This window comes from Labeo rohita, chromosome 5 (assembly GCF_022985175.1).
Source record: "Labeo rohita strain BAU-BD-2019 chromosome 5, IGBB_LRoh.1.0, whole genome shotgun sequence".
Taxonomy (NCBI): domain Eukaryota; kingdom Metazoa; phylum Chordata; class Actinopteri; order Cypriniformes; family Cyprinidae; genus Labeo; species Labeo rohita.
Genome location: NC_066873.1, coordinates 23,210,374 through 23,223,453, shown reverse-complemented (window position 1 = coordinate 23,223,453; position 13,080 = coordinate 23,210,374). Strand labels below are relative to the sequence as shown.

The 13,080-nt window shown below is 38.3% G+C and overlaps 1 protein-coding gene across 5 annotated transcripts in view; it reads left to right on the top strand.

The window, feature by feature from the left end:
• LOC127164965 (spectrin beta chain, non-erythrocytic 1) overlaps nt 1-12,334 on the top strand; it is a 73,440-nt gene extending 61,106 nt beyond the window's left edge. For 3 of the 5 annotated variants that reach the window (XM_051109166.1, XM_051109167.1, XM_051109168.1), the window contains 17 exons: nt 86-310; nt 480-569; nt 683-976; nt 1,120-1,250; nt 1,340-1,544; nt 1,649-2,026; nt 2,332-2,576; nt 2,890-3,028; nt 3,151-3,235; nt 3,444-3,640; nt 3,764-3,879; nt 5,213-5,288; nt 5,701-5,814; nt 8,462-8,643; nt 8,732-8,905; nt 9,420-9,462; nt 9,541-12,334. In XM_051109166.1, coding sequence (XP_050965123.1) covers nt 86-310; nt 480-569; nt 683-976; nt 1,120-1,250; nt 1,340-1,544; nt 1,649-2,026; nt 2,332-2,576; nt 2,890-3,028; nt 3,151-3,235; nt 3,444-3,640; nt 3,764-3,879; nt 5,213-5,288; nt 5,701-5,814; nt 8,462-8,643; nt 8,732-8,905; nt 9,420-9,462; nt 9,541-9,750 — 2,904 coding nt within the window. In that variant the 3' untranslated portion in view covers nt 9,751-12,334. The remainder of the gene's footprint in view (nt 1-85; nt 311-479; nt 570-682; nt 977-1,119; nt 1,251-1,339; nt 1,545-1,648; nt 2,027-2,331; nt 2,577-2,889; nt 3,029-3,150; nt 3,236-3,443; nt 3,641-3,763; nt 3,880-5,212; nt 5,289-5,700; nt 5,815-8,461; nt 8,644-8,731; nt 8,906-9,419; nt 9,463-9,540) is intronic. The other 2 variants (XM_051109169.1, XM_051109170.1) reach the window with 1 other exon arrangement.
• Nucleotides 12,335-13,080: the final 746 nt, after the last annotated feature.

Sequence of the window (13,080 nt, the reverse complement as noted above, 5' to 3'; positions counted from 1 at the left end):
CTCTCTGTGAACAGTCCCAGGAAAAAATGTATGTAAGCAGAGAAGATTTAAAACTAATGACCCCCTATGTAACTCTGTGTCTCAGATGCTGGAGCATCAGATGGAGGTGCGTGAGAAAGAGGTCCAGTCTTTGCAGTCTCAGGCTCTGGCCTTGGCCCAAGAGGATTCTGGGATAATGGAGGTGGATGGGCAGCAGAGAAGGGTGACAGACAGCTTCTCTCAACTGCAGGACCCTCTGAAAGAGCGGAGGCAAGGTCTTCTCGCTTCAAAAGAGGCTCATCAGTTTAACAGAGACCTGGAAGATGAAATTGTGAGTCTTGAAATTGTGATGTCATGTTTAATGTGTTACTTGATGTTTCTTTGTGAAATTTACTAGCAATTTACAAGGAAATTTTATTTTTAGTGCACTCAGACAAATGAGCAATATTCATTTGGAAAAATTATTGAAGTTTTGAGGGTAATCATGCTTTTGTCTAAAGTTATGGGTGAAGGAGAGGATGCCTCTCGCCACGTCCACAGACCACGGTAAAGATCTGCCCAGTGTCCAGCTGCTCATCAAAAAGAATCAGGTAATCACTCAATCAATGTTTTCGAAGCTATAAAAAAGTGTTTACTTTTGATCATCTCATTAACCTTTTCCACTTTATTTTCCACTGACTGACTGTTTTTCCATCTCCCCCAGACTCTGCAGAAAGAGATTCAGGGTCATCAGCCCCGCATCGATGACATCCAAGCTCATGGTAGGAACATGTCCCCTGGAAAGGAGTCAGAGATGGACAGGGAGAGGAGAGCTGCTCTTGAGGGGCGCCTGGCAGAGCTGAGGGAATTGTGGGCTCTTTTGATTTCTGAGACAGAAAAGAGGAACTTGAGGCTAGAAGAGGCTAACCGAGCACAGCAGTTTTATGCAGATGCTGCAGAGGCTGAGGCCTGGATGGGAGAACAAGAGCTTCATATGATGTCAGAGGAAAAAGCAAAGGTCAGTGAAACTGTACTTTGTAGGTGTTTGTAAGCACTTTGCTGAAGCGCTTTGCTGTTTCTAATTTCCGTGTTTACATTTACGGTGTTTAAAGTTTTTTTTTTTTTTTTTTTTTTTTTTTTTTTTTTTAATGGCTGTTGTAGGATGAGCAGAGTGCTTTGGTGATGGTGAAGAAACACCAGATTCTGGAGCAGGCTCTAGAGGACTACGCTCAAACCATCCACCAGCTGGCCAACAGCAGCAGACTCATGGTGAATAGTGAACACCCAGAAAGGTGAGGGGCATAGTAAGATCTCTAGACTGACAGATAAAGCATTTGACGTGAAGTATTGGTATAATCCATGTTCTTTCTCCCTTTTGTAGTGAAAGAATCACTCTGAGGCAAGCCCAGGTGGATAAACTGTACGCAGGGTTGAAAGATCTGGCAGAAGAGAGGAGAGGCAAACTCCAGGAGAGACTGAGACTAACCCAGCTGAAGAGAGAGGTGGATGATTTAGAGCAGTGGATCGCTGAAAGAGAGGTTGTCGCTGGCTCTCATGAACTCGGACAAGATTATGAACATGTGACGGTATGGGACTCCACTTTTCCTCCTAACTTCTTTAATCTTCACTACTAGAATTACAAAAAGTTAATTTGATTGATCATTTTGAATGCTCTGTCTCAACCCCTCAGATGTTGCGTGACAAATTCCGGGAGTTTGCGCGGGACACCAGCACAATTGGACAGGAGCGTGTGGATGCAGTGAACGCTCAGGCAGATGAACTTATTGAGTCTGGTCATCCGGAAAACGCCAGTGTAGCGGAGTGGAAGGATGGGCTCAATGAGGCCTGGGCCGACTTGCTCGAGCTCATCGACACGCGCACGCAGATGCTTGCCGCCTCGTACGAGCTGCACCGCTTCCATCAGGACGCCAGGGAAGCTCTGGGGCTCATACGGGAGAAGAAAGAGACGCTAGCAGGGGCCGAACTCGGACGGGACTTGAACACTGTCCAGCACTTGCTTAGACAGCATACAGCCTATGAGCATGATGTACAGGCACTCAGTGGGCAGGTGAGAGCCTTAGTTTAACCAAGGGGTGTCCAATCCTGCTCCTGGATGACCACTGTCCTGTAGAGTTTAACTCCAACCCCAATTAAACACACCTGGACCAGCTAATCAAGATCTTGCTAGGCATACTAGGAACATCTAGACTTCCAACTTCCTAAACTCTGCAGGACAGTGGCTCTCCACGACTGAGTTTGGACACCCTTGATTTAACCCTTTCAGATATATTTTGTACATTTTCTGATTGCTTGATTTTGATGTTTTGATCATTTGTCAAAAGTTAAACTTCATTCTTTGACTCTCGACTGCAGGTCACACAGGTTCAGGATGATGCTGCACGTCTGCAGAAAGCGTACGCTGGAGAAAAAGCTGATGATATCCATCGCCACGAACGTGCTGTCACAGAGGCCTGGGAGGGGCTTCAGTCGGCCACTCAAGCCAGACGACTGCTTCTACTGGACACGGTGGAGAAGTTCAGATTCTTAAACATAGTCAGAGACCTCATGCTGTGGATGGAGGGAATCAACTTACAGATCCAGTCACATGACAGCCCAAGGTACATTCAAGCATACATTGTGAAGTTAAAATCAAACATACACTGTCGTCGGTAAGATTTCTCCTAATGTTTTAGAAGTCTCTTATGCTCGCCAAGACTGCATTTGATCAACAATACAGTGAAAACAGTAATATACTGATATATTATTTCAGTATATTACTTAATGTATACTGTGACACACTGAGAAAGCATACATTTAAGTACACACAACAATATACAAATGCCTCACAACTAAGCAAGTTATTAGTAATCTGTTTAAGAAGGAATTACACACATGAGTAATAAGTGTCACACATGCCTTGTTTTGTTGTAGGGACGTCTCCTCAGCTGGTCTGGTCATCGCCAACCATCAGGATATTAAGTCTGAGATCGAGACTAGAGCGGACAGCTTTACTGCATGCAGTGAAATGGGACGCACCCTCATCAACAACAACCACTATGCTTCAGATGAGGTCTGTCCACGCTCATGCGAGATAACACATACACACACATTTTAATCACTGCATGTTAGCCAAGGAAACCCACATGCACCCACTCACACACTGTGAGGTAATTAGATGTCTGTGATTTCTAGATTCAAGAGAAATTGGATCAGCTTCAGGCCAAACGCACTGAAATTAATCAGAAGTGGCAAGAGAAAATGGACCACTTACAGATCGGTGAGTATGTGGGAGGAAGCTTGTTTCTGTGGCTGGTGGCATGCTAATGAGATTTATATCAAAGGTGGCAGTTTTGATATATATATATTATATACTTTATATATTTATTTATATATATTATGAAATTGTTTCACCATGTGACACATGCTCGCTTGCTTATGTGATTCCTCATACTTTGTATTTCTCTCTTTCTGTATGTGTACGTTAGTTCTGGAGGTATTACAGTTCAGCAGGGATGCGTCTATGGCCGAGTCGTGGCTGGCTGGACAGGAGCCACTGGTCAGGGCAGCAGAATTGGGCTCTAACGTAGACGAGGTTGAGTCTCTTATCAAACGCCACGAAGCCTTTGAAAAACTGGCAGCAGGCTGGGAAGATCGCTTCACACAGCTAGAAAAGCTCACCACGGTTTGTTAAATGCACACCTACACCAACAAAAGTGCAGAATTTGTAAAATAATGCTAGTGTCGTTTATAGCATCTGCAATTTCTTAATAATCTAATAATGTGCTTTCATGTTACTTTCAATTAGCTGGAAGAACAGGAAATTCAAAGAAGAAAAGAAGAGGAAGAGAGGGCCCGACGACCACCAACACCTCCCCCAGTGGAGGAAGTAGTACAGTCTGAGATAAACGATTCTGCTGCAAGGTAAAAAAAACAGACTGTACTATTCTACTCAACTACCCTTTTTCCAGTGTGAAAGATGCTAAAGAAGTAGAAATAGTTTTTGGAAATAAAATATTTACACTACCATTTGAAGGTTTGGGGATTTTTTTTTCAGTAAGGATCCAAGTGGCAGTAAAGATATTTATAATGTCACAAAATATCTCAATTTCAAATAAATTCTGTTTTTTTTAAGAATTCTTAAAATGTATCACACAGGGCTTACTTTTCTTTTTAGAAGCACAGTGAAAATTTTAGAAGCACCTTCTTCTCAATAATCACAATAAAACAACAGAATAAGAACAAGTAGAATAAGTTACCAATAAAATGAAATCAGTATTAACAAAATAAATTTGTATTACAGAGGTGGCTTGTAGGTGTATTTTCATGTTTAATGAGGCTCAGAAGTGCAATCAAATTCATAAATTTTGAATATAGAAATATTAAATGATTTAACTAAAAAGATACTTTGAAAATTAAACTAAAACTGCCAGTAGGTGGCGGGAAGTCACTGATTTAATTATTGATCATTCATTTGATTCGTCCGAACGGCTGATTCATCCAGGAATAAAGCAAGTGACTGCCTTTATGAATGAGAAATTGAATCATTGACTCACTAGATTCATTTAAAAACGTCTGTTCATTCATAAACAAAACACTGCTCAGCGGCTCAGTTGTGACTTGTTTTGAACTTTTTTTGATGACGAAACAGAGCAAAATCAGGCAATAGTGTTATAGTTAGACAATCCAAGTCACTTAATATTAACTTCTTATTTAGCTGTTTTATTAAATCAATATCTCATTATAATCAACGAAGCTCTCTACACTGCACAATGAATCTCTTATTCACACTCTCTGCACTTTGTTTATGAAAGGATTTGTGAGATGTGTCTGTGATACATTATTTAACATTGCAAAAACATGTAGAAACCTTTGAAGCTCCCTTCAGCGCAAACACAAATATGCTGATCGGGTCAGTCGCACTGGTGCTTCTAAATATTTTTTCATAGTCGCACGCAGTTGCTCGCACTGTAGAGCCCTGTCACAGTTTTCCACAAAAATATTAAGCTGCACTTAAATTTCATGTCAGCAGATCAGCATATTAAAATAGTTTCTGAAGGATCATGTGACACTGAAAATGACCAACCCCAAATTTCAAATGGTAGTTTTATTTGTTTTTTTATTTTTTTATTTTTTATTAGGAAATACATTACATCACAGGGAGTTGATTTAGGCAAAACTTGCTATTGCCAGGTGTGACAAAAAGATACTTTTGGTTGTAACTCTCTGTTGACATATATGTTGGCTTCTCTTTAAGGACGAGTCTGGACCAGACTACACTGAACCAGTCAGTATCTGTCAATGGTGTCTACAGTGACCAGGACACATCACAGGTCAGATACGCTCCACACTGTGCTTATATTAGCTTTTCTATTCATAAGTTAATCCAATTATGCATTCACTTCCATACACACATTTACATTCTGTCAGTATACAGATTCATGTCAAGACACACGTCTCAGTCCTGGTCTCAACTGTACAGTCTTGTTGTGTGTTCAGTGTCTTTTTCCTTGTTATTCTCAATTATTTATGTTAATATCAATGTTCTGCTGTAAACTCTTAAAATCTTCTTTGAGTGTGGGAGAATGTCACAACAAAACGGGTGTGTGACAAAACAATCCCTATGTTTTCATGGTCGTACTGTGTGGATGTCCTTTTAATTGTCAAAACAATATTTCAACACACACAAGTGCCAATTCTAACACACTCACGTTAACACTTTTATGTGACGTCTCTTATCTGCAGTCGTTATCGGTCTCTGTATCTGAACTCAAGAAACCTGAACCTAAACCAGAGAGTAAACCTCAGTCTAACCCAGTTTCTAAGCCTGTGCCTAAACCCAGCAAGGCACAGGAGCGTGTGAGTACTAACCCCGTAGCGCCAGCCTGTAGCCGTAGTGTAGCATCGCTGCCCCATCGCTGCTTGCGCTTAACAACCCAGCAGCCTCGCAGCATGTTGGCAGCTATACCACACTTGCTAGAGGGCAAAGCCACAGTTCTGCTGCTTTCCTATTGCTTTCAGTGGATCAGTCTTGTGCTTCTTTTGGATGTATTTGGCTACTGTAATGTCGAACGTGTAATATTTTTTTTTCTTTCTTAGGCCTGAGCTTTAACATCAGTGTTTGCGATGCACTTTATCACATACAAATTTCTACTTTATGATATGTTTTGTGTAGTGCTGTTGTTTTGTTGTTTGTTGTCAGGGAACCTTAACATTATGTTTGTATAGTGTTTGGGTGCATCACAACAACTGAACTAACTCCTTACTAATCCAACTCTCACATGAGACATTGTTTCTTTATTTCCTTCAGTTTCATCGGATTTTACTTTATACCAAGGCAACTATTATTTCCTAACATTTGTATTTACTTATTTGGCTTAGGATATAAAATTAGTTTGAGTAACTGTTCTAGGCAGATGTGTCTCTTAGTGTCTTTGTGGCAGTGTTATTTCATTATTACACCCACATATCCCAGGCTTGTCCATACTGCCCCCCTGTGTGTTCTCGTTTGAACATTCTGGTCTTGTTGATGTGTTTTAATTTTTTATTTTTTTTGTATAGTCTCTATATGTCTTTGAGTGTGCCTTTGCTTTCCTTTGTGTGCATGTACATATTATGCTTACTGTCTTTGAATGTTTTGATTCAGATCAGTTTATTGGTATGACAAAATCAACAATGAAAATTTATCTGTGATAAGTCAAGAATTATACCTCAAAATTAATCACCAAAAAAAAAGTATAAAAAGTTAATTTATAAGAATGCTAAGATAGGACGTGTATTATATGGGGTCAGTAAGATTTAGTTTAAGAAAATGTCATCTTATATTGATTTAAACTGATCAAAAGTAACAGTAAACATTTTCACTTTGTTAAAAGATTCGTATTTCAAATAAATGCTGTTCTTCTGAACTTTCTGTTCATCCTTAAAAAGAAATATCATAGTTTACACAGAACATTAAGCAGCAAAAACATAATATATAAAACGTTAGTAATATATAAGAAGCTTCTTGAGCACCAGATCAGCAGATAATAATTATTTCTGAATGACAATTACAATTGTGACCCTGGACCACAAAACCAGCCATAAGGGTCAGTTTTTTGAAATTGAGATACATCATCTGAAAGCTAAATAAAGCTTTCCATTGATGTATGGTTTGTTAGGATAGGACAATATTAGGTCAAGATACAACTATTTGAAAATCTGGAATCTGAGGGTGGAAAAAAAAATCTAAATGTTGAGCAAATTGCCTTTAAAGTTGTCCAAATATAGTTCTTAGCATATTACTAATATGCAATTTTGACATATTTACAGTAGGAAATTTACACAATATCTCAGTGGAACATGATCTTTACTTAATACCCTAATGATTTTTGGCATTAAAGAAAAATAGATCATTTTGACTCATACAGTGTATTTTTGGATATTACTACAAATATACCTGTGCCACTTACGACTGGTTTTGTGGTCCAGGGTCACAATTCAGCTATAAAATTAACATTAAAATATATTCAAATAGAAAAGTTATTTCATATGATAATATTTTACATTATTTTAGATTATTTAAAAAAAAAATCTTACCAACCCCAGTTTTTTGAATGATAGTGTATATGTTGTAAATCAACAGTTTGAAGAGGGTTTATTAACTATTAAAGGGATAGTTCACCCAAAAATAAAAAATCTGTCATTAATTTCTTACCCTCATGTCGTTCCAAACCTGTAAGACCTTCGTTGATCTTCAGAACACAAATTAAGATGTTTTTGATGACATCCAAGAGCTTTCTGACCCTGCATAGACAGCAACACAAAAAATTCAAGGCCCAGAAAGGTAGTAAGGATATCAATAAAATAGTCCATGTGACATCAGTGGATTCAACCTTAATTTTATGAAGCTATGACAATATCTTTTTTTGTGCAAAGAATACAAAAATAATTTTACTGTTTATTTAACAACAGTTTCTCATCTGTCAGTCCGCACATTCACTAAAGTACCACGATGCATACATGTGGTGCTGCTAACGCAGAAGCTGGCCATTTGACCGCCTTTACAAGTAGATCTGTTTGCAATAAACTTTTGAATAAAGTAATTTTTGTTGTTTTTTTTTTTCTTTGTGCACAAAAGTATTCTCGTAGCTTCGTAACATTGATGTCACATGGACTATTTTATTGATGTCCTCACTACCTGTTTTGACCTTGAACGTGTCAGTTGCATTGCTGTCTATGCAGGGTCAGAAAGCTCTCAGATTTCTTAAAAAAAATATCTTAATTTGTGTTTTGAAGAGAACAAAGGTCTTACAGGTTTGGAACGACATGAGGGTGAGTAATTAATGACAGAATTTTAATTTATGGATGAACTATCCCTTTAATATAAAATATAACTGTGAACATGTTACCAGAATCCTTTATTGAATAACAGTAGTTTAGACCAGTACAATTAGTGACCTAATCAGTATTTGAGTTAATGCATTATTGTGACATCTCCTAACTTCGGAATGTTTTGGTCAACCAGGGATCAGAATCCGAATCTGTTAACGGTCCGGGCCGTGACAGCGGTCTGGACTCAGCATCACGGCAAGACCCTTCAGCAACACTGCCAGGGCGAGGAGGAGCAGAGGCGGCCACAGAAGCCATGGAGGGCATCCTTTGCAGAAAACAGGAAATGGAATCGCACAACAAAAAAGCAGCCACCAGGTGACACAGGAAGCAGATAAATTTTAAAAAGAATGAGTGAGAGAACCTAATCAGGGTAATAATGTAAATGGTGTGTTTTTCTTTGTAGATCGTGGCAGAATGTATATTGCGTATTACGTAAAGGCAGTCTGGGCTTCTATAAGGACAACAAGAGTGCCTCAAATGGAGTCCCCTACCACGGAGAAGTTCCCATCAGCCTCAGCGATGCCGTCTGTGAGGTTGCCCATGACTACAAGAAAAGAAAACACGTATTTAAACTTAGGTAAGAAAGAGATGGATAAATGTGACCATGGACCCCAAAACCAGTCATAAGGGTCAGTTTTTTAAAATTGAGATTTATACGTCATCTGAATAAAAAGCTGAAGCTGAATAAATAAGCTTTCTATTGACGTATGGTTTGTTAGGATAGGAAAATTTGGAATCTGAGGGTGCAAAAAAATAAAAATATTGAGAAAATCGCCTTTAAAGTTGTCTTAGCAATGCATATTACTAATCAGAAATTAAGTTTTGATACATCTATGGTAGGAAATTTACAAAATATCTTCATGGAGCATGATCTTTACTTAATATCCTAATGATTTTTGGCATAAAATCAATCATTTTGACCTATACAGTGTATTTTTGGCTATAAATATACTTGTGCTACTTAAGACTGGTTTTGTGGTCCAGGGTCACAAATGATCAGTTTTTTTTTATCAGTATTCATGAAACTGCAAATGCCCAAGAAAATGAATGAAGTTCTTAGTATGTGACATACTGCTTTATTTTTTTTAAAGGCTTGGGGATGGAAAAGAGTTCTTGTTCCAAGCAAAGGATGAGGTAAGTTTTGCAAAGGATGTTTTAGAAGAAGCTTCCTGTCGTAGAGTCATAATGTGACTCAATCATTCTCTCCGCCAGGCTGAGATGAGTTCATGGATTCGAGCAATCCAGTCATCCCTGTCATCCTCCGAGCGTTCGCCGGGTGGCACACGAGGTCTAAGTCGGGCGATGACCATGCCGCCCATGTCTCCCAGCTCGGGCGAGGCGGGAGGCGTGACCATGCGCAACAAAGACGGCAAAGAGAGAGACCGCGAGAAGCGCTTCAGTTTCTTTGGCAAGAAGAAATAAGCACCCAAATATGCCAGAGATTTCAACAGTGAGCCAAGCAAGAGATGGAAGTTTGACAACACTCAAAAGAAACTGATAAAAGTTAGAAAAAGCGAAGAAAACTTGCATGTCACATCGTGATACATTTTTTCGTTTTTGCTGTTTATTTTTTTTCCACTCATATTTTTAAAAAAAATTCATCTTATTTTACACATGGATCTTGTTCAGTCTTGCCACCTAGACTGAACGCCACTTTTGGCCGGACGGTGAGCTCTGAGATGAGGGAAGAAGTGCCAGCTCCCAAATCAAGAGCCATTGTGAAAGTTCAGTTCATACTTTTCAATTAAACTAGTTTTTCCCTCAAAATAATTTTATCTTTGGGTTAGATGGCGTTTCCATACTGTAATGACCAAGAGTGCTATTTTGTCTTTTTCCCTGATTTCCTTTATCTCCTCCCCCTTTCTTTGTGAAGGACCGTGATCCTTTTCCTTTTTTTTTTTTTTGATATTATACTTAACGAAAGATTTAATTGTTATTGCTATTATTAATATTGTTTATTTGCTGTTGCGTTTTTGAGTCAATTTAAAGTTGAATATTTAAAGAAATTGTAAGTATAGTTGGTGCGACCTCATGTTCAGAGAGGACAAAGCAGAAGAATCCCATGTGGGAGTTTGTGCTGGTCTTTTTTTTCCTTTCATCTTCATGCTCTTCTGACACAGAATATTCTCTTTTCATTTTTCTAGACTGTGTTGAATGCTTTTTTTAAGTAGTGTTTATTCGGTCTGCAAGTTAAAGAAAATGAGTTAAAAACCCACTATTTATGATGGTTTTATTTTATCTTTCTATCCTTTCATTCCCATTAAGAGATTTTATTGTGTGCTTTGTTTCTTTAGTTCATCATGTTCCTTTAACCACTCTATCCTCTTCTTAGACCAGAAAAGTGTTTGTTGTGAAGATTGAAATTGAGGTGTGATGCTGTGGTTTGGACTTTGGTTTTACGATTGCTCGAAAGCAAACAGACACAACACAAGTATCACTTGCACAAGCCAACATTAAACTTGCGTCAAACAAAGAATTTGAGGACGGCATATATATTTTTTTCTTTTTATGATTTACAAGTTTCCTGTCGGAATGTATTCTCAGGCGTCAGTTCTACCATTCACACACCGGCGGACACACGCACATGCTTTTCTCTCGTAACCCTACACTTTAAATATTTTACAGGGATGAACCTCTATGAAAGCTGAAGTTGAGTTAGCATCAGTGAAGCTCTTGAGGTTGATGCTGTATTTTTAGGTGTGTGTGAGTGAGTGAATGTGTGTGTGCTCAGAAGAGGTTGCTTTCAGGTATATCGGTTGTGAATGTGCTTCAAACAAAATTACTGAGGTATTCTTAATGTGGACCAAATCGACAATTTTTCCCCCCTATGATCTGTTCCCTTTATTTGTACATCACAAGTTACTATCAATTATCTTCCTTGGAGGAATGTGAAATTTTTACCACATACTTATATAGTTGTAGGTTTTATACTTGCGGTCAGCAGGAGCCTCTCCCCTGTCCCGTAAGTCGCGTACACGGGCCGAATCAAAAGCAACCTAGAAGACAGGATTTCAGATATACTTTTGCAGTTAAACGCATGATGTATTGGTAACAAGTGTACCCACTGTGGCATGAAACAGTATTTTTGTAGGATAAAGATTTTTCAGCCTCATGATTGTGAGAAAGCTTGCCTTGGTGTGTTAATATTAGCGTGAGTTTTTTGACGTCATACAATGAAGCCCCTTCCTCTGAGGTGTGTGGAGTATTGAGCCATGTCCACTCTTATGTCATTCATCTTGACATTTCCTTTGGAGACGCATTTAAGGGGTCAACACGAAGAAGACGCTGTAAAACAGAAGCTGAACTTTTTTTTTTTTTTTTTTTTTTTTTTTTTTGCTGTGAAGTTTGATGTGAAGGAAAATGATGCAGACGCTCTACTGAACTTTGTCCAGTCCACAAAAAACAGCCTCTTTCCAGTTTTTAGTGACTGTGTCACTGAAACTCATTAACGTGAAATTAGGAGCTTGGAGTCACAAAACATTAATCTCTGGATCGGTCTGACGTTCTCCATCCTAAAGGATAAAAACACTGCGATAGAATGATTTAGTTGTAGACAAGTGCTTATGTTCACACAGAATACTGTCATTGAGCTGTAAGATGATTCATTTAGTCTGAGCCTGCACAAACAGTTTGGGACTGTGTGCTAAATTGCTTCCTGAAATAAGTCAATGTGTTGCATTGGATTAGTCTCTTGTTTGTGCTGTTGATTTTTACTTTCTGTTCTTTTTATCAGTTACTTTATCTGAAAACTTCTTTCTTTTCTTTCTCTCATGTTTTACACTATCTGGTGTGATTGGTTTTAACCCAGTTTGCTTAGATGGTCAGTTACATTATGGCACATAAGAGAATCTAGATACATTTCAAAGGACTTGAGAAAATTTTTTACGGAAAATGAAGCAATTATATTGCAATACAGTGAATTCAGTGGTACGAAACTCGTCTCTCAGTAAAAACGAGTGTGGCCTCAAAGGCTAAAATCTGGGTTTTTTCTAAAGTAGAATCTTTTTCCTCATCCAATAGTATTATTATATTTTGCATTTTAATGCGTCTTCAAAAATAATCCCACCAAACCCATTCAAAATGCCATTTATTAAAGAATGTCCATTTTTTATTTTAAATCTGAGTTGTTAATATCACTACTATTATCTGTTGTTATTATTATTATTATTATTATTATTATTATAAAAGTCATTAATATTACTATTATTAATACTACTACTGTTGCAACTGCACCTCTTGTAAAACTGCAGCCTATTCCTGCTGAGTTTCTCGTCTGTAATACCAAACCCCGCCACTTGGGGGCAAGTGTGCCGTGGAGCATTTTTCATTACTGATCTAAACCAGAAAAAGACTTGTTTGTTGACTTGTGTATCTACATCTAATATTAGGAATAAAAACATGATTTGAAAAGAAAAAAAAAAGTGTGACATTTTTCTTTCAAATATATAACATGCCCAGCATCTGACAGTCAAAGACCATCATTGTTCAATATTTGGGTGTAACTGCTTAGTCTTAGCCTTTTAAAATATTTCTGTTCCCATACACGTCTAAGCACAAAGCAGACCTCTTGCTCAGACTGCTTTGACTGAGAGGTCGTGAACTTTGACCTTAACGCATCCACATCTATGAAGTTTACCATCTTAACAAGAAGCAGCTTGCCTAAAATGCAAATCTTGCCTCCTCCCTCCTGTTCCACCATTAGACATAACAATACCTGACTTCAGATTCTTGGCGTTGGCGTTGTAGCTAAAT